Source organism: Ambystoma mexicanum, chromosome 7q (assembly GCF_040938575.1).
Source record: "Ambystoma mexicanum isolate Mex_15411 chromosome 7q, UKY_AmexF1_1, whole genome shotgun sequence".
Taxonomy (NCBI): domain Eukaryota; kingdom Metazoa; phylum Chordata; class Amphibia; order Caudata; family Ambystomatidae; genus Ambystoma; species Ambystoma mexicanum.
Window position 1 is genome coordinate 908,909,046 of NC_090941.1, and position 20,818 is coordinate 908,929,863.

The window sequence follows — 20,818 nt, forward strand, 5'->3', positions numbered from 1 at the left end:
TGCGGTTTTCACTTTTCGCATTCCTACATTGAGTGGAACTTCCATGGATTGTGGTGAATCAGACAATCAGAAGCTGGTTTAGAGCGCATTTTGCAACAGCCACAATTTGCACATGCAAATGTATTTCTTTGCGAAATCCAAAGTATTTCACAATGTTCATACAACAGCTTGTCTGCCATATGAATGTTTTTGATCCTAGACGCTGCTATTTAACAGTCAAAACAAATATGCAAGAAATATCACATGTGCAATCTAAAGAATTAAGTTTTGCAGCAGCATACTTCACTCAAAGACATGTCTAATTGCCCGCATTTTCATTTCAGGCCAGTCCAGCCCCGATAATTGTGAATACAGATACTTTGGACACTATTCCGTATGTAAGCTACACGCCATTTCATGATAACACTGTAAGTACAACTTTTATTTTAACTTTCAAATGTTTGGATTGAACAATTTGACAAGCTCTAAACTTGCATTAGTCTTGAATCTTTGAGTAAAAGTATGGTTAAAGTATTTAGCATGTTCAGACATGTTTAGTCAGTTAAGGGATATTGCATTCTGGTAGCACTGCTGACAGTCTGGCAATAATGCCAGTAAAAGCGAATGTTGTGCTAATTACCGATAGTGGTAAACATAGCACTGACCAATTACCTGTTTTGCTACATTTTCATTAGTTAACGAAGGAGATATTGCTGTGGGTAAAATGATATGGCCACTGTTAAATTCTGCCGACTATGAGATGATGTAATCGTAGGATATGGCCTACGCAGGACGATGCACTCCTTCCTCCTTACCCTACTGCTACCTGTTTAGTTACTTGGATTAATAATGCTTTTACTGCTGACAGTAATGCAATTAAAAACAGAGGTCATTTATTTAGCAGATGATATCCTGCTATGGATTGCTCCACTGTTTATTTTCTTCTTCAGAATTTCTTAAACTTACCGCTTGTGGTATAATAAGTCCAACTTCGTGTAAGAGCTCTTATTTTGGTAGCAGTCAGAAGACATTTATGGAGAATGAATTTCGCATTTTGATGAGTCTGGTGTTTGACTCTGGGGGTGGGTTTTGCTGCTGTTGGTGTTTACGCGATTCCCATTGTTTGCATTTGAATTAATCAAATATGAATGTTGAGTAAACGTGGTATTTCCATGGTTCCCATCTACCTCCTGGATAGCGCTCTCTCCTATTTATGGCCAAGTCACGCCTCTGCAGAGAGCCACAGCACTGCAGCGGATGGAACATTGTCCTGCAGCCTCAGTCCAACTGAACTCCCAAGGAGCGGAAACAGCAACTTGGGCCCTGGTGTTTCCTCTTCACATCATGCATGTTTTGATAGTAGCAATTGCACCTACCGGCCAATCAAAAAACCCTTTTAATTAATATGTCTGCAGAGGCTCACATCTATTGCTTCTGTTGTTTAGAAACAATCTTCTCTTTTTGAGTCGCAAGGCGGGCATTGAGTGTTATTATTGATTAATTAAACAGTCACGCGTAGCTGGCGTTGATCAATAGAATGTCTCTTTCGCTGGAGCAGGGATGTGAAGGGCCGGCATTTCCATTAGAGTTAACGATCACGTGTTTGGTTCTGGAATAAGATACATTATCTAGGGAAAACTTAATGAGCCCACTTTTGCACAACGAGTTCAAACACGCTGGCTACCTCAGATGGGAAGTCGATGTCAACTGTATATGGTATTTCATGGCAACGTGCATTCTTTATTTGGGAATAATAAAGCATTTGCATTAAAATGGTCTATAGTGCAGGCTGTTTTGATGCATGAAGGATCATGTTATTGTGTATGCTTCATCAATGTTGCTTCAATGCATGAACACGTGTGGCGCCTAACTACATGTGAGGCACTATCAAATGTATACTACATTAACACGCTAAATGGTTTCACGCTTATTAAGAAACCTGGTTTCCAAACGATTGTCTTCATGTTAATCGTGATTAATGATGCACATTTGAAAAATGTGTGTGTGAGAACGAGAGATGAAGAGTGTGTGTATATCTATGCGTGCGTATCTGTGTGTGGGTGTGTTTCTGTGTGTGTGTGTGGATGTGCAGTTGTGCATTTACGCAACATTGCCTTTTCATGTGTGAGTGCACATGTGTGTGCATTTACTGGGCTATATGTTCGTATTACAGAAAGCAAGTTATGTGCCAGTATCTTGTACAATATGCCATTTTGTGCCATCCTTCAGAGAAGAGAAATGCTTCACACATTAGAGGTGGGTGTCACAGATGGCCTTAAGAAACTCAAATAATCCAATGGAGTGTTCAAGGGGTTTTATTTTTAACTCATTTCCGATTTTAATTATCAGACGTTTGAGACTGTATTCTAATCCAACTAATACATGTTTTCTTTCTGGCCCATCATTCTCCTGTGGGCTACCCTCCACCCTAAACCAGCCTTCCCTATCGCCCAAGGTCAGCTTAAATACCAGAGATCGATAATCCCTTCTATGTACAGTCACCTCTACATCATGGGAGGGTCTAAAGGCCAAGAACTTACCTATCTGACTCCATCTGGGACTTCCCAAGAGTAGCATATGCTAGTATTCCAAAAATCATGGTCTTGGGAATGGTGTCTGTATCCCCATCAGCCTCTGTCCTGTTCTCGCTCACTCCCTCTCACTTCCTTCCCTCATCCTATACCTCCAGACTCACTCCTTCCGTCTACCCTTTTACTCTCTCTCACATCTTCCCCTCCTACTCTTCCACATCTCCTCTCACTATCTATGCTCTCTGGTCTCCCCACCTCCTCTCCTCTCTTTCTGTCTCAGCTCCTTCTCTTTCTCACTCTGCCCTCCTCCTCACTTTCCTCCTGACTCGTTTCAACCTTTGTCCCTCCGATTTTCTGACACTCCTCTCCCTGCTATCTCTTCCACTACTCTCCTTAACCTACCACTCTCTCTGCCCTTCTCGAACTCCTTCCTCTCTCATCTCCCTCTCACTTCCCCTACCCCTCTTCTACTGCCTGCACACTGCTCTTCTAGGACTCACTAACACATACACTCTCCAAACACTGTCAGTCACAGCTTCACTCTCCCTACTAGTGCCACTCTCTCACACAACATACCTCACCTCCATGCCTATCCAACTCGTCTACAGACTCTTCAGCACTCCTATCCACCTCCTGTCCTCCTCTTGGTCTCTTGGTTCACCTACAAACCTCCTGACCCAACCCAAACACCCTGCACTCTTGATGGCGCCCATGGGTCTTTATATCTGTGGCTTACTGCCTCTAACCTTCCCTTCTCCCCCCATTGGGTCCGCATTCCACATGACTTCGGGGGCCCAACCGGCTGCTGTCTTTTCCCCTGGGGTTGGGCCATTATAATGCGATCCCACATAAACCCCCTCTTTTCCCTGGCCACTTTTGGCATGCAGCAATTCGAACACGATCTGTACTTTTCTCCTCTGGATATAGGATGGGCGTTCTGCTTAAACTATGCTCCAGGGAGTGATGCTTTCCTGTGATGACGGGCGCCAGAAACTCATGATTGGTATGGGTACACTGTGCACACCCCTGTGGTCTGCTCTGCTTGCTCAGTAAGGGGGTGGGTATAAGATCTTGAAGAATGGCAGTGGTAATACAGCCAATGATGAACAAGTGACCGAGTCTGCGAGCTTTTGCTCTCCTTGGTCATTATTGCTTTAATATTACAGCTGATTGACAGATGTGCACTAACCATGTGCTGTCCTATGGAGCTTATTTCTAATTTCGGTATTTTTATGCTAAGTCATTTTTTTCATTTCTCCCCATATGAGCTGCTAAACTTGGGAGATTTTTAATGAAATACGCTGCTGACTCCACACTCTCCTTCTCTCCTCATATATCTGACGTCTCTAAGAAGTCACACTACCAGCTGCACCTCCTCAGAGGTATTCCTCCCTTCCTCTCCTTCCCCCAGAAGCTCACTGTCTCCCGAGCCCTGGTTCTCTCCAAGCTGGACTACTGTAACAGCCTCTATCTTAATCTGCCTGCCTCCACTCTCCGCTCTCTGCAACTCATCCAGAACAGAACTGCGAGACTTGTCCTTGGCCTCAAGCCCAGGGACCGTATCTCTCCAGGACTGAAATCTCTACACTGGCTCCCAGTGGCTGCGAGGATAAAGTTCGAAACCCTTTGCATTGTCCACAAGGCCTTCTGGGGCCTGGGGCCTAAATACCTTCAACTCTCTCTTCCTAAATATCTTCCTTCCCGAGCCCTTCGCTCATCCGTCTCCAACTCCCTCAGGGTCAGCCGCTTCTCGAAGCTAGAAGCTGGGGGTAGATCTCTCTCCGCGACAGGGGCCTCCCTCTGGAACAGCCTCCCTGCCTCCCTGAAACTTGAGGTGAACCATCTCCGGTTCCGGAAGCACCTCAAAACCTTCCTCTTTGGTTCTGCTTTCTCTCTCCCTCTCCCCTGCTAATTCTTCACTGAAACTGCACTGAATCTGCAACTGGGCCACTCTCACCGACCCCGGTCCTGGGCCCAGCCACTCTCCACTTGCACTGCCTCCCTGGCAACCCCTGCACTGCGGGACTGTCTCTGTATCCCTACAGCCCCCCCTTCCCAGCACTTGTCTGCACTTACCTTGCACTTGCCACCAGCTGGCCCTCTTTATTTATTTATTTTATTTTATTCTACTTACCTTGTACTGCACTTCCCCCCCACCACTTCCCCATGCACTTTCTCCCTTCCCCCTACCCCTGCGCGATCTGAATGACACCTGGCCTATTAGGATCGTTGTCTGTCTTCCCCTTGTTCCCCCCTCCCTGCCTCGTCGCGCCTTGAAACACTTGTGTATAGGCGCGTTACAAATGCCATATCATATCATATCATATCATATATCACCTGTTGGTATGTAATTGTGTGTATCTGTCCACCCCCTTGATGTAACAATTGTAAGCTTTGCACGGAACACTCCGCTGATTTGTATCTGATGTTTTTATATATGTATTTGGACGTTTTTATGTATTAACTGTTTTTTGGAACTTGAAGGTCAAAACCGAATAAAAGTATGTTTGACTGACTGTATGGGGGGTGCATGCTGGCCTTTGAAGTTCTGAAAGAAATAAAATGAGAACTTGTACCTTCCAATTTCCTCACTCCACCTCTGGAGTAGGACTGGTTCTGACATACCTCCTGGTAGGCCCCCTATCGCAGGTCAGGAGGGGTCCCTGTCCTACCGCATCAAGCCCCTGACTCAGCCACCGGAGCCAAATTATTATCATACCAAAGAGCATACGTTAACCCCACCTCACACTCAATAATGTATTGTGCGAGCTAATAAGTGTGACAAAAATGTAGTACACATCCCACCCAACCCTCTTTGTACCACTCACTATAAGCATTCAAGAGCATAGTATTCTACTCTGACTGCAAGCAGCAGTGAGCAGATGGTAGTCAGAACTGCCTGCTTGCAGACCTCTAGTCTCCGAATCTGTGTGCTTTTGATAGACACAAACGTGTTCATGTCCATCTTTTGCAGGACTAAACACTATCGCAGCCGCATATCTGCATATGTACGGTTTGTGTATATCTGATAAGTGCAGAAGAAGAGTGGGGGACTGTATGGGTACAGACACAGATCCCAGTGCAAGGGGTGGCCCGGAGGCAGTGCAGGAGGGAGGCAGGGTGAGCAGGTACCTGGGCCTGAAGGACAGAGGGTGGCCAAGTGCATGGTGCAGAGAGCGAAAAACAGATCAGCAGGGGAGAAGAGGGGCAAAGGCAGAAGCGAAGAGGAAGGTCTTCAGGTGCTTCCAGAACCGGAGATCGTTCTCCTTAAGTTTCAGGGTGGCCGGGAGGCTGTTCAAAAGTGAGGGCCCAGCCAGAAGACAGAGATCTGCCCCCAGCTCATTTCTTTGAAAAACGACTGACCTTGAGGGAGGTAGAAGTAGAGGAGCGAAGGGCACGAGAGGGGAGGTATTTACAGAGGGATAGTTGGAGGTATTTTGGACCCAGGCCCCAGAAAGCCTTGTGGACAATGCAGAGGGTTTTACATGTAATCCCATAGAGTCCACTGGGAGTCCCCTGGGATTACATTTAATCCTAGAGTCCATCTTCTGCCAGGGGCAGAAGTGAAGAGTTGCACTACTCCTCCTTTATTTGAGGTTGAGAGAGTCAGCCAGTAAGGGGTGGCATAGCCCAAGGAAGGGGGGACAGAGGTGGGTGAAATGTAAATTGAGGTGGGAGAGACACTGCTTGAGGAGGGAAAGATGGTGGTCGAGGACAGGGAGACAGTAGTTGATGAAGGTGAGATGGAGGTTTAGAAACGGAGACAGTATTTCAAGAGTGTGAGATGGAGCATGAGGAATGAGAGACAGTGGATGACGATTAAGAGGGTGAGCTACCTATGTGGTGGAGTTTGTGGTATAGGTAAAGTCACTCAGAGTGAGTGCAGAATATGGCAGAGTACCTTGAATACAGACTTAGTGGTAAGTAAGAAGTACTCCAGGAGCAGCAGGGAGATGTGGCTGCAGTGGTGCAGAGGGGTGAGGGGTAGAGGTGTGAGGGTGTGGTGGTGTTGCTAGAGACTGAAGAGCATAAGCAGGAGGAGCCAGAAATGGTGCCCCAGCAGGTGGTATAGGGGAAGAAGAGTGTGGCCACTGCACCATTGCCTGCTCATGCAGAGGAGTCAACACAGGCTTAGGCGGACATCAAAAGCATTAGATCAGGTCAGAAGGCATGTATCTATGGGTGTTGGACTACTTTAGTTTGCCAGAGGGTGTGAACATCTCGTGGTAGCAGGCATTGTAATCTGCATTGTGTGCCAGAACACAGTTAATTGGGATAACCTAAGCATGAGTGCACAAACGCTGTATGCTATGGAACAAAGATGTGTTCAAGGAGTGTGTATCACCCTCTTGTAGCAGTGACCGTGACACACCAACTTACCACTGGCCATGCTGTAGCAAGCAATCCCCATCCCCTCCTGACTTTGGACCAGAAATACCTTCTTCCTAGCCGCACATGCCTGGCCCAGCAAATACAAAACCAGTGTCGCCATGAACTATCAAGGCTACTTTTCAACCACTAGCAGTGCAGCCTACGTTTGGTGGGGGTGGAATACAGAGAATACAGAGTGTGGTGGCATTTGGGTGAAACAGAGTGATGAGGAATGCAGGCATATACCACATTCATTGCATGACATCTGTCAGTAAGGGAGAGCTGGTTGACATGCTAAATGCAAATGCCATAAGGAAACACATGCTGGGGCACCACCCTGCAATTTTCGAAATTACTGGGCCATGGGATAGGAAGGGAATCGACAGTGGACATTGCGAGAGTGCAGAAAAAAAGGCAATGGTGGCTCCATTGCTTGCTAGAGACGAATATATTGTAAAGGAAATCTAGTGTGTGCATGCAACTCTAGTGTTTGAAGAGTGGCTCCATTGGTTGGTAGCATAACATAAACAGAGGCAGATCCACCTCTGAATACCATGTTGGTGTTACATGGATCGAAGAAGCCAAGAATATTACACTATGTAGATGGTGTTGTGTGGTTCCCCTGGTTGGTAGACATACATACAAATGCACATGTTGTGTTCATGGTACTAGGACTAGACAGTGGCTCTGCTGGTAAAGCCACATAAATTGAGTCAGAACCACCAGTTTGTGGGTGTAATGCTAGGACTCAGAGACTGTCTCTGCTAGTTGATAGAGTCAAATACAATTAGGATTATGGGAAAGCTAAAGTACTCAAACACTACTCTCTGGTTCTAATTCTCCACAACCTTTCCTCATGATGCTCCATCTGCATGAGTGTAGCTAGTTCGCACACAACTCTTCATCATCTGATGTATCTGTTGTGTGGTCGTCCAATCAATGTGACTGTTTTTTTGTCCCTCAGCAGTCTTTGGCAATAAGATGCACATTCATTTTTAAGAAAGTAAGCTCGCCTATGTGTCTGTCATTAAGGTGTTTCCTTTGGTCTGAGAGAATAGACACAGGAGTGCTAGAAACCCATATACACTTTACACTAGGCCTAGGGTGGGGGGGCAGTTTAGGCTTTCCACAGCTCATTCAACAATTACAGATGGACACTGTCCATATACCAAGTGTGAACTGCAACAGAACATTATCACTACTCAGTTTGCATGTGTTTAGAGAGAAGGTACTGACCACCTGCTCTGCAGAGGATGCCCTGAATTCTTGAGGACCCCAATACATGTAGCAAACCGGAATGAGGGAGGAGTTTCTTACATTTCTACACTCTGCAAGCTCACCTTGGTACCACCTGAACTAAAAGGATGAGGAGAATCTGTATACACTGTCCAGTGAACTTCTTTGTTGTGGCAGAGTCCCACACTGGATCGTGGATCACTGACCATTGGCTCTCTCTTCTTGTTCCAGTTGATCTTTTAAGCATCTCTTTAATGCATCTTTACAACTGCCTGTCATATCCTCTTCTGAATGACAACCCACAGAATTTTCCTCATCTGCACAGACTCATGCAGTTTAAAAGTTGCCACCTTGACTTCAATTCATGGGTCAATAAAAGGTTCCAGGAAGCACTCCATATTCTGCTTCATACCAACAATGTGTGGGTCCATTCAGAAGATTGAGAGGAGATTCTTAGCCAATTGTCTTACTTCTGTATTGCCAGATACTTCATGCTCATGTATAGTGTAGTATAGATCTAATTCCAACCGATACACCAGAAGCAGCCCTGTGCTGAGTGATGTAGTATAGTAGATTGATGTACAGGCTAACTTAGCTAAAGTGGCCTCATTTTATGGCTGTAGGAAAAAGCAAACATTGTCCAACATTTGCCAATGTTGCAGTAGGAGGCCAGAGCACTGCACTGTTCTTGCAAATGATTCAGCATAGGGAGGGTTGGAGTCTATTAAGTCACAATTACTGGCTGATGGGACCTGGTGGCATGGTTGCAGCTTTCCTAAAATGATCCAGGAACTGCAGGAGTGCCTTTGAAGTGGTTATAGCTTTATGAACTTGGTCACCACAAGATGGAGAACATGGGCAAAGCAGATAAAAATCACGGTCTTGCCAAGCCTGAAGGTTGCTACAGTATTAGATACCTGGCGCCTCAGTAGGTATTGTTTGCAATTTCTATTTTACAAGCACGCATTATTTAATTGTACACAGCCCAGAATCTCTTGGTTGTTCCATGGGGATAGAGAGTTCTATAAATGTGATTGGTTAGATTAAAATAGTCCCCAGGCAATAGATAAGTAATTAGGTAATGTGGTGAACTGTGATGCCACAAGCCAAACAAGAGCCTTACCCAGAACTGCCTGGTGGCAGCAGTAATGTCACCCACTGGAGCGTGATGGCAGCAGAATTTCTGCAGCTCACGAAGCATTGGGGAGCAGATGGGCATCCACCCTGCAGCGTGCCGTTGCTGGAACACCTCTGAGGGATGGAAGCCGATTAGTGTACTCCACTCTGAGCGATGGCAGTCGATGAGAGAAGACTGCATATATACAGTGCAGGACCTCGGAGGAAAAGTATTTTCCTTCAACAGCACCGGAAAAGTCCCGAATGTTTGGAACACCAAAGAGCCTATAGGAGAACCCGGGTTAAAATCCCCATAGAGAAACCTGGGGAACCTGGGAAAATATAATAAGTACTTAAATAAAAAAATAAACCCTGAACTCCAAGGATCAGACAAATAATATTTAAAAAGATCCTAGGATAAAATAAGTATACACATAGCAAACATAGTAAGTGAATCTACAATTGACGTAATAGAAGCCCAAATGGCCAACAGAAAGAGAGCCTGAACTCAGGAGGACCAGAGTGGAAACACCTTGCCAGCTAATCCTATAAACAGGGATTTCAACTAATCAGCAGTTAACAGAATGAGGAGTCTGGCAATAAATTCAGAGCCAGCTCATTCTGAACTTGTCTCAGTCAGGGACAGGTTCCCTGTACTTCTCTCCAGACGCTGCTGCATGAAGAGGAGCTGTATCCCAAAGGAGTTGCTAAATGGGTGAAAGATCCTGGACTTCCCTGGAGCACTGCCTGCCTGGAAGCTGCCTGGAGAGCCTGGAGGAAACCGATTGGTCCACGGTGAAGAAGGAGAGTACCCCTGCATCTCCACCTAAGCCAGAAAGGGTGGAACAGCTAACCTGCTTGAGAATCCTAAGAGGCCAAGGAGACTAGCTGCCACAGGCGGAAGAAGGAGAGTATCCCTGCAGCTCCCCCGCTAAGCCAAAACGGTAGAGGAGCTGAACTACCTGAGGAGCCTAAGAAGAGGCTGAGGAAACTGACTAACCCAGTGGGAAGAAGGAGAGCACTCTTGCATCCCCACCTAAGCCCAGTGGCGTAACACAAGCTCTGGGGGCCCCCCTGCAAGCCATGCTGAGGCCCCCCCCCGCAACTCTGCAAAATATCACGAGTCGCACCACACTCTGGGTCGCCCTAGATTACCACGCTTGCGCAATACGCAAAAATATGTTGCTTAAGGGGTATGCCACACACTGTACTAGGAGAAAGATATAAATATGTGTTTTAATGCAATATACAGCACTCTTTCTGAGAAAATGTTACTAAAAAGCCACAGTGTTTGCTATTGTTGTGTAGGGTAACAGCAATCCAAAACATGTAAGTCACCAACAGTGCACATGAACATTAATGCTTTGCCATTACAAATGCCATGCCAACATGTCCAACTGGCTGCACAATGTAGACCAGTGTAGACACATAATAACATTAAAGTAAAGCATGCCGGACCACATTAAGACATACCTAGACTGGATGCACCAAAATGTCAGACAAAGCATTAAGACTCATCAAGAACAGAGCACACATTCAAGCCTGAGTCTCTGCGGCCTCTAACAACACAGCCAAACTTTTTTAAATCTGCAAGGCACTGGCCAATCCTCTTAAGGTTTCTACTTCTCCTGTTCCCTCAACAGGCCCACTGTACGGCTTTGGCCTCTCGCTTCTCCTCTAAAACTCAGGACATCCTGTCCACTATCTCCTCTTCCTCTCCCTCTTCCTCTCTTGGCCCCTTTGGCCATCTCTCCCTCTCCTCCTCCTTTCTCCTCTTTGTCTCTAACACCTGACAAGGTTTCTAGACAAGTCCCATCTATGGAAGTGTCGTCGAAACAGGTGCTCGCCTGCTCCTCCAGAACCATTCAGGACCACATTGACACCCTTGATCCAGCATAGGCCGATTTCTGCAATCATTCTTTGGCCACTGGAACTTTCCCCTTTCCCAAATTTTTGTAAAAGCTGGCCAACTGCCAGCTTACTCTCCACACTGAATTTGTTGGTTGTCTCCATGACCATCAGTCTGGCATAAGAGCTGCCAGAGGCATGGAAACTGCTCTCCTGAACACCTGTGAAGATCTTATCTCTAACCTTGATTCCCGTATTCCTTCTGTCCTCATCATACTGGAACTTTTCTCTGCTATCCACACTGTCAACCACAGCATCCTCATCAATTGACTCTGTGAGAACTTGGGCATCATGGATGAGGCCCTGGAGTGGCTGACCTCCTTCCTCTTGGACAGCCCCTCTCAGGTCGAACTTTGTCCCTTTCCCTCTGCCACCTCTCTCTACATCTGGCGTTCTCCAGGGCTCTATCCTCTCACCCTGGTTTTTCAACGTCTACTTGGCCCCTTTGACCCACCTGATCTCTACCTTCTCCTCTAATTTACAGTGTTATGCGGATGACACTCCGCTTTCCTTCAGGCTCTCCTCAGCCTACACTCCTCTCGCGCTCATTCCTGGTGTCATCTTCAACTCCACTCTCTCTTTCTCTCCTCACATCTCGGACGTCGCCAATAAGTCCCACTACCAGCTGCACCTCCTCAAAGGGACTCTTCCATTTCTCACTTTCCCCAGAAGCTCACTGTCTCCAGAGCTCTGGTTCTCTCTCTAGGTTGGACTACTGCAACATCCACTTTCTCAATCTGCCTTCCTCTACTCTCCACCCTCATCAACTAATCCAGAACAGGACTGCAAGACTTTTCCTTGGCCTCAAGCCCAGGGACTGTATCTCTCCAGCCATGAAACCTCTCCACTGGCTCTCGGTGGCTGGAAGGATCAAGTTTAAGACCCTTTTCATTGTCCACAAGGCTTTTTGGGGCTGGGATCTGCACTACATCCAATGCTATCTTCCTTCCTTCTAGAGCCCTAAGGGTTATATGCTTATCCAGGCAGAGAGTGGGTAGGTAGATCCTTCTCCCCTGCAGGTGCCTCTCTCTGAAATGGCCTCCCTGACCCTTCCAAACTTCAGCCAGACCACCTGAAGTTCCGGAAGCAGCTCAAAACGTTCCTCTTCTCCTCTGCTTTCTCTCTCTCCCTCCCCTGCTGAACTACCTGACCTACCTGTCCGCTGTACCAACTGGTTGCTTTGCTACCCTCTGTCTCACTGAGTTCAGACTCTTTCTTGATCAGTCAACCTTGCACTGCCTCGAGGCCTATCACGCAGTTAGGGGCTGTAACTGTAACCCTACAGTCCCTTGTTCTCCTTGCACTACCCAGAGCGGCGCTGCCCTGGCTGCACTTACTCAGAGCATTGCTGCCCTGTTTTCCCCTCCCCTCTCCCTTACACTTCCCCCTCCCTTTCACCTTGAATAACACAACGCTTAGTAAGATTGCCTTGTCCTCCCTCAGTTTTCCTTCTCTTGTCTTGTCGTGCCTAAAAACACTTGTCGTACAGGTGTGTTATATATGACTTATCATATCATAACATATTTTATCACAGATGCCCAGAAAAATATACAGTGCCGCAGTAAGAAATGGCTAGACTGGCAGAACCCAAATGCCAGTCTAGCCAGGTAATTACACTTAGCAGGACTGCTTTATCAGAAATGCCCAGTTAAAAAAAGTCATACCAAACTGAGGAATGACTATACTGGCTGCACCAAAATGCCTCTCTATCCACTAATACCACATATCATGCCTGCTTAGCATGGACATGGACGACCATTATGATTTATTGCACAACCTCAACCCCCCCACAAATCCCTTCTCCCTCCCATTCCCTACCCCAACCTCCAAAATCAGCTCATTGGCCCAGAATTACCTCTGTCCCTCTTCCTTGTCCCAGTGCTTACGTATGAGGCTCCTTGCCTCACTGGTAAGTACTGGAGGAAGAGTGGGAGTAGGAGTAATGAAGATTACAGGTTGCTAAGTCAGGCATTACCTACATGTACCTCTACCATATCCCAGTACTTGTGTATGAGGCATAGTGCACAAGTACTGCCTCATACACAAGTACTGGGATGAGGAAGAATAGGGCTAGGTGTGAAGAAGATTACCAATAATTAATCAAGGCATTAGACACAAGTTGTGGTGCAACACCATTGAGCTGACTGGGCTGCAGCACTCCCCACCCCCCCCCCCCACTGAAATTGTGGGCTATGTTGACTTGACCTGGCTGACCTACAGAGAAGTTACCGGACAGAAAAGGACACAGATGTTAAACGGCACCTGGGTTTTGCCGTTAACAAGGGCCCGGCCCAGCAATTACTAATGTACAGCATTTCACTGTTTGTACCTGCATTCGAATGCCAAATGTTTTAAGAAACTGAAATTGTCATGTGGGTTTAGTACTTGCTTGGCATGGGAGTGATTGGAAGGATAGAGTGGAAACAGGAGACCAGTCATTCTCACAGCAGCCCATAAGTGGGTGCTTTCAGACCTAAAGGAGAGAGTTAACTGCTTGTAACATTGAAGCTGCACTAGAATAGTCTCATTAAAATGCGTAAAGAAGTTAGATGCCCCCACACAAATAAGTTTGCTCCTCCCCACCACACATGAAGTTAGCACCTCTCCCAACATTTGAAAAGTTAGCCCCCCTGAAATGTAGGTTTTGTTGCGCCCCTGAACACAAGCACACACACCATTCACCATATTTACACACGCACACCCAGCCATCCATGTATTTAAGGGTGCATCACCACACAGGCACACCCAGGAAGCCACCCATACATTTAAGTGTGCACCCTTTCACCATACAGGCACACCCAGGAAGCCACCCATACATTTAAGTGTGCATCCTTTCACTGTACATGCACACCCAGCCACCATACATTTGTGTGCACCCTTTCACCATATACTCACACAGGCAGCCACCTATACATTTAACTGTGCACCCTTTCACCATTCCCTCACACAGACAGTCACCTATACATTTAAGTGTGGACACTTTCACCATACAGGCACACCCAAGCAGCCACCCATACATTTAATTGTGCATACTTTCACCGTACACGCACACATGCATACCCAGCCTCACATACATTCACCATACACTTACACACGCACACGTCATGGGTTGAGGGGAGCCATAATACTTCAAAAATTCATTGGGCCTCATTAGGACCCTGGCGGTGAAGGTATGAATGGTGCCAGTAAGGCACTGGCACCGTTCATACCGTCCTGCCGCATTACGAGTTCTGCTCACGGGTTCCTGACAGCCCGCTAGGTCTTACCTGGCGGGTGGTGCAGCACCCGCAAGCATAACTCATAATTGCGCCGGCACCGTTATTGGGCAGAATGAGGATCGGGAGCCTAGCAATACCACAACCCGCGAATGGGCAATTATCAGCCCATTCATCTCGTAATGGGCCAGTATTGCCCAATCGTGGGAGGCGGTGCCAGTAGCAAGCATGACGGTAGCCGTGCCTGCCATACAGGCACGGCTACCGCCATGCTCGCAATGAGGCCCATTGTTTCTTTTTGAAGTCACTCTGACTTCCTAAAGAAATTATTTCCGTTAAGGACTGAACCATAACGGAAATAATGTCTTTATGAAGGCAGAGTGATTTCAAAAATAAAATATTTATTTTTGAAGTCATAGAGCTTCCCCCACCCCATGACATGGAGGCCTCCAGCCTAGGGTCTTCATGTCATGGGGTTGGGTAGCCACCAGGATTTTTGTATTCACTCTGCCTTCCTAAAGAAATGATTTCTGTTACAGAGTGAACTCCAAGTGGGGGCCCCTTCCAGAACATGTGGTCACGGGGTCCCCGCACCGCAGGGGGCCCCTGTTACGCCAGTGCCTAAGCCAGAACCTGTGGAACATCTGTCATGCCTGAGGAGCATAACTAGAGTCTAAGGAGAAAAGCTGAGCTAGGGGGGTGAGAGTACCCCTGCCCCCCCTTAAGTCAAAAGGGTGGAAGAGCTGATCTACCTGAGAAGCCTACGAGAGGCTGCATAATCTGATTGTCCCAGGGGGAAGACAGAGAGTACCCATGCAGCCCCATTACGCCAAAAGGGTAGAAGTCTGAGAAGAGGCTGAGGGAAATGACTAACCCAGGTGGAAGAAGAAGAGTACCCCTACAGCCAGAAAGGTGAAATAGCTGACCTGCCTGTGAAGCCTGCAAAGAGGCTAAGGAAACAGCTTGCTAAGATCGTGGTAAAGAAAGACCAGGACAGAAGCAGGGCCCCTGATAGGTAGAGGGGCAAAAGCAAATATCCCCTGAAGAGGAGAGGAGTGACAATCCAGGTCCCCTGAGGATGTGAGGGGCTTAGAGGAAAGAGAGAAGAAAGGTAATGAAGCAAAGTAGGGTCAGAGAGAGAGAGAGAGAGGGACAGAACATCCGAAGGACAAAGATAGAGAATCAAAACACAGGAATCAGCTAATCCCTCACCTAAGAAGTCCTGCACCTAGAAGACAGCTACAGGTCCCAGTTTGATTGTTTTGCATAAGTGGCCCTGTTGTTTGTTTGTCTGAGGAAACCGTAAAAGAAAACCTCATTTGAATTGTTGGGCTTTTGTTATTTACGGAAGGACTTTAATTTAGATATTCTACCCTCAATACTTTTCACCCCTTAAGTTTATATTCTGTATTGCACAATTTTATTTAGCTATTCTGACAACTCACTTTCAAGGAACATTTGATTCAGATAACCTTTATTTTAAATTAAAGGATTAGTTGTGACAGGCTTTAGGGGTTTTAGTACTTTACAGCACTTTTTTATTTTATAGTGAAGTATACCCTCCATTTGCGTTATTCACTCAGGGATGGGCTTCTAAATCATTTAAGTTTGAACATTTTGCTTTATTCTTTAAACCCTGTTTTGATTACACCTGCTTAATAAAGTAATTTCTGTAAAAAGACCCAAAGTCTGACACCCTTCTGTTGGTCATGTTGTCACACTTCGAATAGGTAAATAGATAGATTGATACAAAGCAGAACATTTGAAAATTAGTTTCTAATAATATTCAACTTGAAAACAAAGTTAATACATCTTCCTCAAAAATATCCTCCTTCTCTGAATCATGACTGAATATCACAGTACTGAGATCATTTTGGTAGGTTGAGGGGTGGAGAAGTATCCACCCGACAGGAAATTGAAAATGAAAGGAAGGTGTTGGTGAGAAAAGTCACAACAGTGCAGTCACAATTTTCCAGTACTTGGCAATTTCACAAGGCACATTTCACAGTTTTGATGCCACATGGCGTCATCGTCTGGGCCCTCCCCAAAAAACCTATCTTCTTTTCTGGTTGGGTGCTTGGAGTAGTGTAACCTATGAATCACCTAAAGGTGTCTTAGTTGGTTGGCCTTCTCGTGTCAGGTGGCTAGTCTACCCCTTCCCCATGAAACTATCTATTACATTGTTGCAGGGTTGCAGATTTACCATTGGCCCTTGCCCTCTGTCTCCTAATTGGTTGGAACTGGTCTCCCCAGACCTGGGACCCAATTTGGTTCTCCGCTCTCTGTGCACCTCTCCAAGGTGATGTGAAGTGACTATGTGTCCCAAATGTATCGAGTAGTAGACCACCTTTGCCTATGAGTGTCCGCTCCACGTTGCAACATTTGTTTCGAATGGATTGTGTCCTCCAACGTATTCCACATCTTTGACATGTAATGTCCACAGCTGTGTACTTCGGAAATTTTTTCGGCAGAGTGCATCCTGCGTCGATGGTGTCATGTCGATGTCTCTCGAAGACCTCCATCGAGGGCGACGTCACCGGATGTTATAAGTAGGAAGCACAGCACCCATAGCCTCAGTTCTGTTTTTTCTGCAAACGTGTTTGCTTCGGAGACTCGGCGCGCCTTGTGTATTCCTGGTGAATATGTCTTCTTTTCAACCCCTCCGACTCCGCGGTCTGGCTTTAAGCCAAGCCGGGACTGCAAGTCCAACATGTCGATTACGGACCTGCATCGCATTTGTTTGTGGTGTCTGGGCGAGAGTCATGACACCGACGACTGTTCCAAATTCCAGTCGCTGACTGCAAAGGCCTTGCGGGAGCATAAGGGGAAGTTACAGGTAGGTAGGGGGTCTAAACCCAGTAAGTCTCGTAAAGCTCCTAGGGGTATGTCCACCGACGATTCGAGGGGCGACTCTCATCATCGGAAGGAGTCCCGGGGATCTCGGTCCCGTAGCGGTTCTCGCCATTCGTCCTCCTCGTTTCGGCATTCCCAGAAGCACCGTCACCGGTCGCCTTCTATGTCCTACTCGGAGGATGGAGCCACGAGGAAAGTGGCTTGTCCCACTAAATCCTTGATGCCGGAGGAATGGGCATCCTTCAGGGAGCAGATTTTGGCGATTTTTCAATCGCAGGGCACAGTTCCGTACGCACCTTTGCAAGAAGCCGGCAAGGAATGGTCTCGGTCTGTGGCTCGTGCGCCTTCAGACTCGGGTCCTAAGCACGATACTCATCGGGAACCTTCGAGGTCCCGATTGGACAAGGTTCAGGTTGATCGCCAGAAACGTGCTACATCCAGGTCTCAGTCTTCATCCCCAGCGAGACCGCAGAAATCTGGGAAGGGCTCAAGGTTGGCATCGACTCCATTGGCGCCGTGTCCATCAGATATGGATGTCGAAGCTTTTCTTTTGCACCAGTCCTCGGCGCCATCAGCGCTGTTGTCGATGTCGACACCAAAGCCGCTGGCGCCCTCAACGCCGAAGCCGTCGCTGATCTCGACGCCTTCATGGCTTTTTGGCCGGAATTTGCCAATGGAGGTCCATGGTATTGTGGATCCTCCACGGAAGGCTACTTCCAAGTCCATGAGGCCTGTTAAGGATTCCAGACGCTCTTCTGTCCCGAGGCAGAAGTTTTTTCTCCCTCTGGATCATATCTATGAGGGTGAGGAGAGGTTAGATTTGCAATTTGACCCTGTTTAGCCTGATGTGGCGCCTGTCTTTTCCGGGGACATCAGTTGGAAGATTTACGTCAATCTCTTCATGATGCCAGTGGTTTGGACACTTCTCCTGAGGTGGAATTTGGCAGACCTTAGCCTGGGGCTCATGGTGAGTCATCCTACAGGAGACTGAGGGCTAGAGTCACTGAGTATCTTGGGTGGTCTAGTCCTCCAGAAGCTTTTATTCAGGATGACTTGACTGATATGTTGGATCAAGGTCAGTCCTCTGACCCGGTGTTACCTTTTCATTTGACGTTGCATAAAAGGGTGGCGGCTGCTTGGCAGTCACCGTAATCTCTTCCAGCCGTTAACAAATCGTTAACTAAAAAATACTGCCCTTCCAGTAGCAACCCCAGCTACCTTTCCTCTCACCCCACTCCCGAGAGTTTGGTGGTTCAGGTGGCTACGGCCACCTCGAGACAGTCGGCATACCCTAGCATCCCTCCTGATAGGGACGACAAACGCTTAGATGGTTGGGGATGCAAGTTGTTTTCTGCGGGGAGTATGGCACTGAAATCAGCCAACTCCACTTGTGCCTTAGCAAGATTTTCACACACTCTGTGTAATTGTGTTTCTTTAGCGGCTGAGCATATTCCCGAAGGGGAAGGAAGGGATGGGTTCCTTGCTCTCGTGCAAGATGGCAAGGATGCCATGTGTGAATCCCTTCAGTCGAGAATGGACACGGCCGACAGTGTTAGCCGGTCCATGGCTGCGCGCACCGTTATACGCAGATTTTCGTGGTTATGTAAGTCGGTTTTGCTCCTGATGTGCAAGCCCGTCTTTTGAACATGCACTTCGATGGCGCGCATTTTTTTGGCAGCAAGGCTGACGAGAGCCTTGAGAGGTTGCAGACCTCAAAAGCTGTGGCTAAATCTTTGAGCGCAGCTGTGAGTCAACTTCCGCCTTTTCGTCCTAGGGGACAGCAGTGGAGGGGAGGTTCCTTTCGTTACTACTCCTCTTTTGGTAGGACGAGAGGGGCTGCCAGTCAAAGGGGCCAGCCAAAAAGTACCTGTGGTGATCCGGGAAATAGGGGTGCCAAAGCCACTCAGGCAGCAGCATCTTTTCATTCAGGCGCTGCCTCAGCCGCTCCAAAACAATCATGAGGCCATGTTCTATTGTTCGCTGGTTGGGGACAGACTGTTTCAGCATCTCAAAGAATGGCGAGCTATTACTTTGGATGCGTGGGTTCTGGATACAATAGCCCACTGCTACTGCCTTCCCTTCCTCAAGCGGTCTCATGACAATCCACCGGGGAATCTCTCTTTGAAGCTTCCAGATCCCCTCCTTGTGCAGGAAATCTTGACCCTGCTGGAGAAAGGTGCTATAGAACTGGTGCCTTTAGCGGAGAGGAACAAGAGATGGTATTCCCCATATTTTTTGATTCCAAAGAAAGACAGGGGATTGAGACCCATCTTGGACTTGCATTGGTTGAACAAACTTCTAGGAAGGACAAGTTCAAGATGGTCACTCTTTCTCAGTGTCATGAATCGTCCCCACTGGAAGCTATTGGAGCAATGGAAGAAGGGATGAGCCATCTCCGCTTCAGTGAAGCTAGTGCAGCATACTAGTGCTCTGTCCTTGTTTTGATGACGTGTTTAAATATGCGTCGGAAGCTTCACTCGGCGCGTTGCAACCCTGCGCTTCCCTTCGGGTTTACACGCTGCTCGAATGTTCCGTATACTACACGCTTTCACTCATTCCTCCGTTCTAACTCTGTTCCTCCCTCTTTGTCTTCCTCCTTTTTGTTCTGCTCCTGAGTCGCCTCTTCTGCGTTATTCTTTAACGCTTTGCGCAGGCTCAGTAGCGGTCACGGTTACCGTGGTTCGGTGCTGCCTACTTTATTTCGATACTTACTTCCTCATCCTACTACTCCACTTACCCTCTGGATTCCCTTCATGTTGGTTAGGACGACTCCGATTCCTCTCAGTTCAATCCAAGTTCCTTGTCTGCCACGCTACCTGTCCCAGTGCATCTTGGGAATTGTAGTATCTACGATCGGAAGAGTAACCAATACAGAGAGAAGATCATATGTACCTGGGATAAAAGATACCATCAACAGAAGGTCTACATCAGGGTTTTTCAGAAAGGCTTTTCCCTGAAGTGGGGTGGACTCACTGGAAGTACCTACTGCTGGCGTATTGCTTATAGGCAGTGTGGCTTCCAGAAGAGCGTATCCTAAAACCTGCAAAGAAAAGTCTAACAACTCCTGGCGAGAAAGAAGAGAAATATCTTCCGAGAGCTCATCCGGCAAAGCGTCCACAGGTGAGGAGGCGGAGGAGGTGGGAGACTTCAAGGGTGAATCTCTAACTGCTGCCAAGTCTGAGACTCAGGTCCTCCAGGCCCTTTGACTTCCGGATTGGTTGGTGTCTCTGGACATACAGGATGCTTACTTTCATGTGCCGATCCATCCAAAGCACAGAAAATACCTGAGGTTTGAGGCTGGCAGCTTGCACTTTTAGTTTCGGGTCCTGCCATTTGGATTGACCTCTATCCGAGGGTCTTCATCAAGCTAATGGTGGTGGTGGAGCATATCTCAGGCGAGTGGGGATTCACGTCTAACCCTACCTGTAAGACTGGCTGATCCGTGCGCATTCTTCCGAGCAAGCAATGGATCATCTCAGTCTTACTTGCCGCTCCCGGTACAAGCTGGGCTTCTCGCTCAATTTCAAGAAGTCGCATCTGACACCTTTCCAACAGCTCCAGTACATCGGGGCTGTGTTGGACACGTCCTTGGGGAAGTGCTCGCCTCCC

General features: G+C 47.4%; 1 protein-coding gene across 6 annotated transcripts in view; it reads left to right on the forward strand.

Annotated features, from left to right (window-relative positions):
- Positions 1 to 20,818, forward strand: part of DLG2 (discs large MAGUK scaffold protein 2) — a 5,493,568-nt gene that overhangs the window by 2,096,130 nt on the left and 3,376,620 nt on the right. For all 6 annotated transcript variants that reach the window (XM_069639853.1, XM_069639851.1, XM_069639850.1 and 3 more), the window contains one exon: positions 324 to 407. In XM_069639853.1, coding sequence (XP_069495954.1) covers positions 324 to 407 — 84 coding nt within the window. The remainder of the gene's footprint in view (positions 1 to 323; positions 408 to 20,818) is intronic.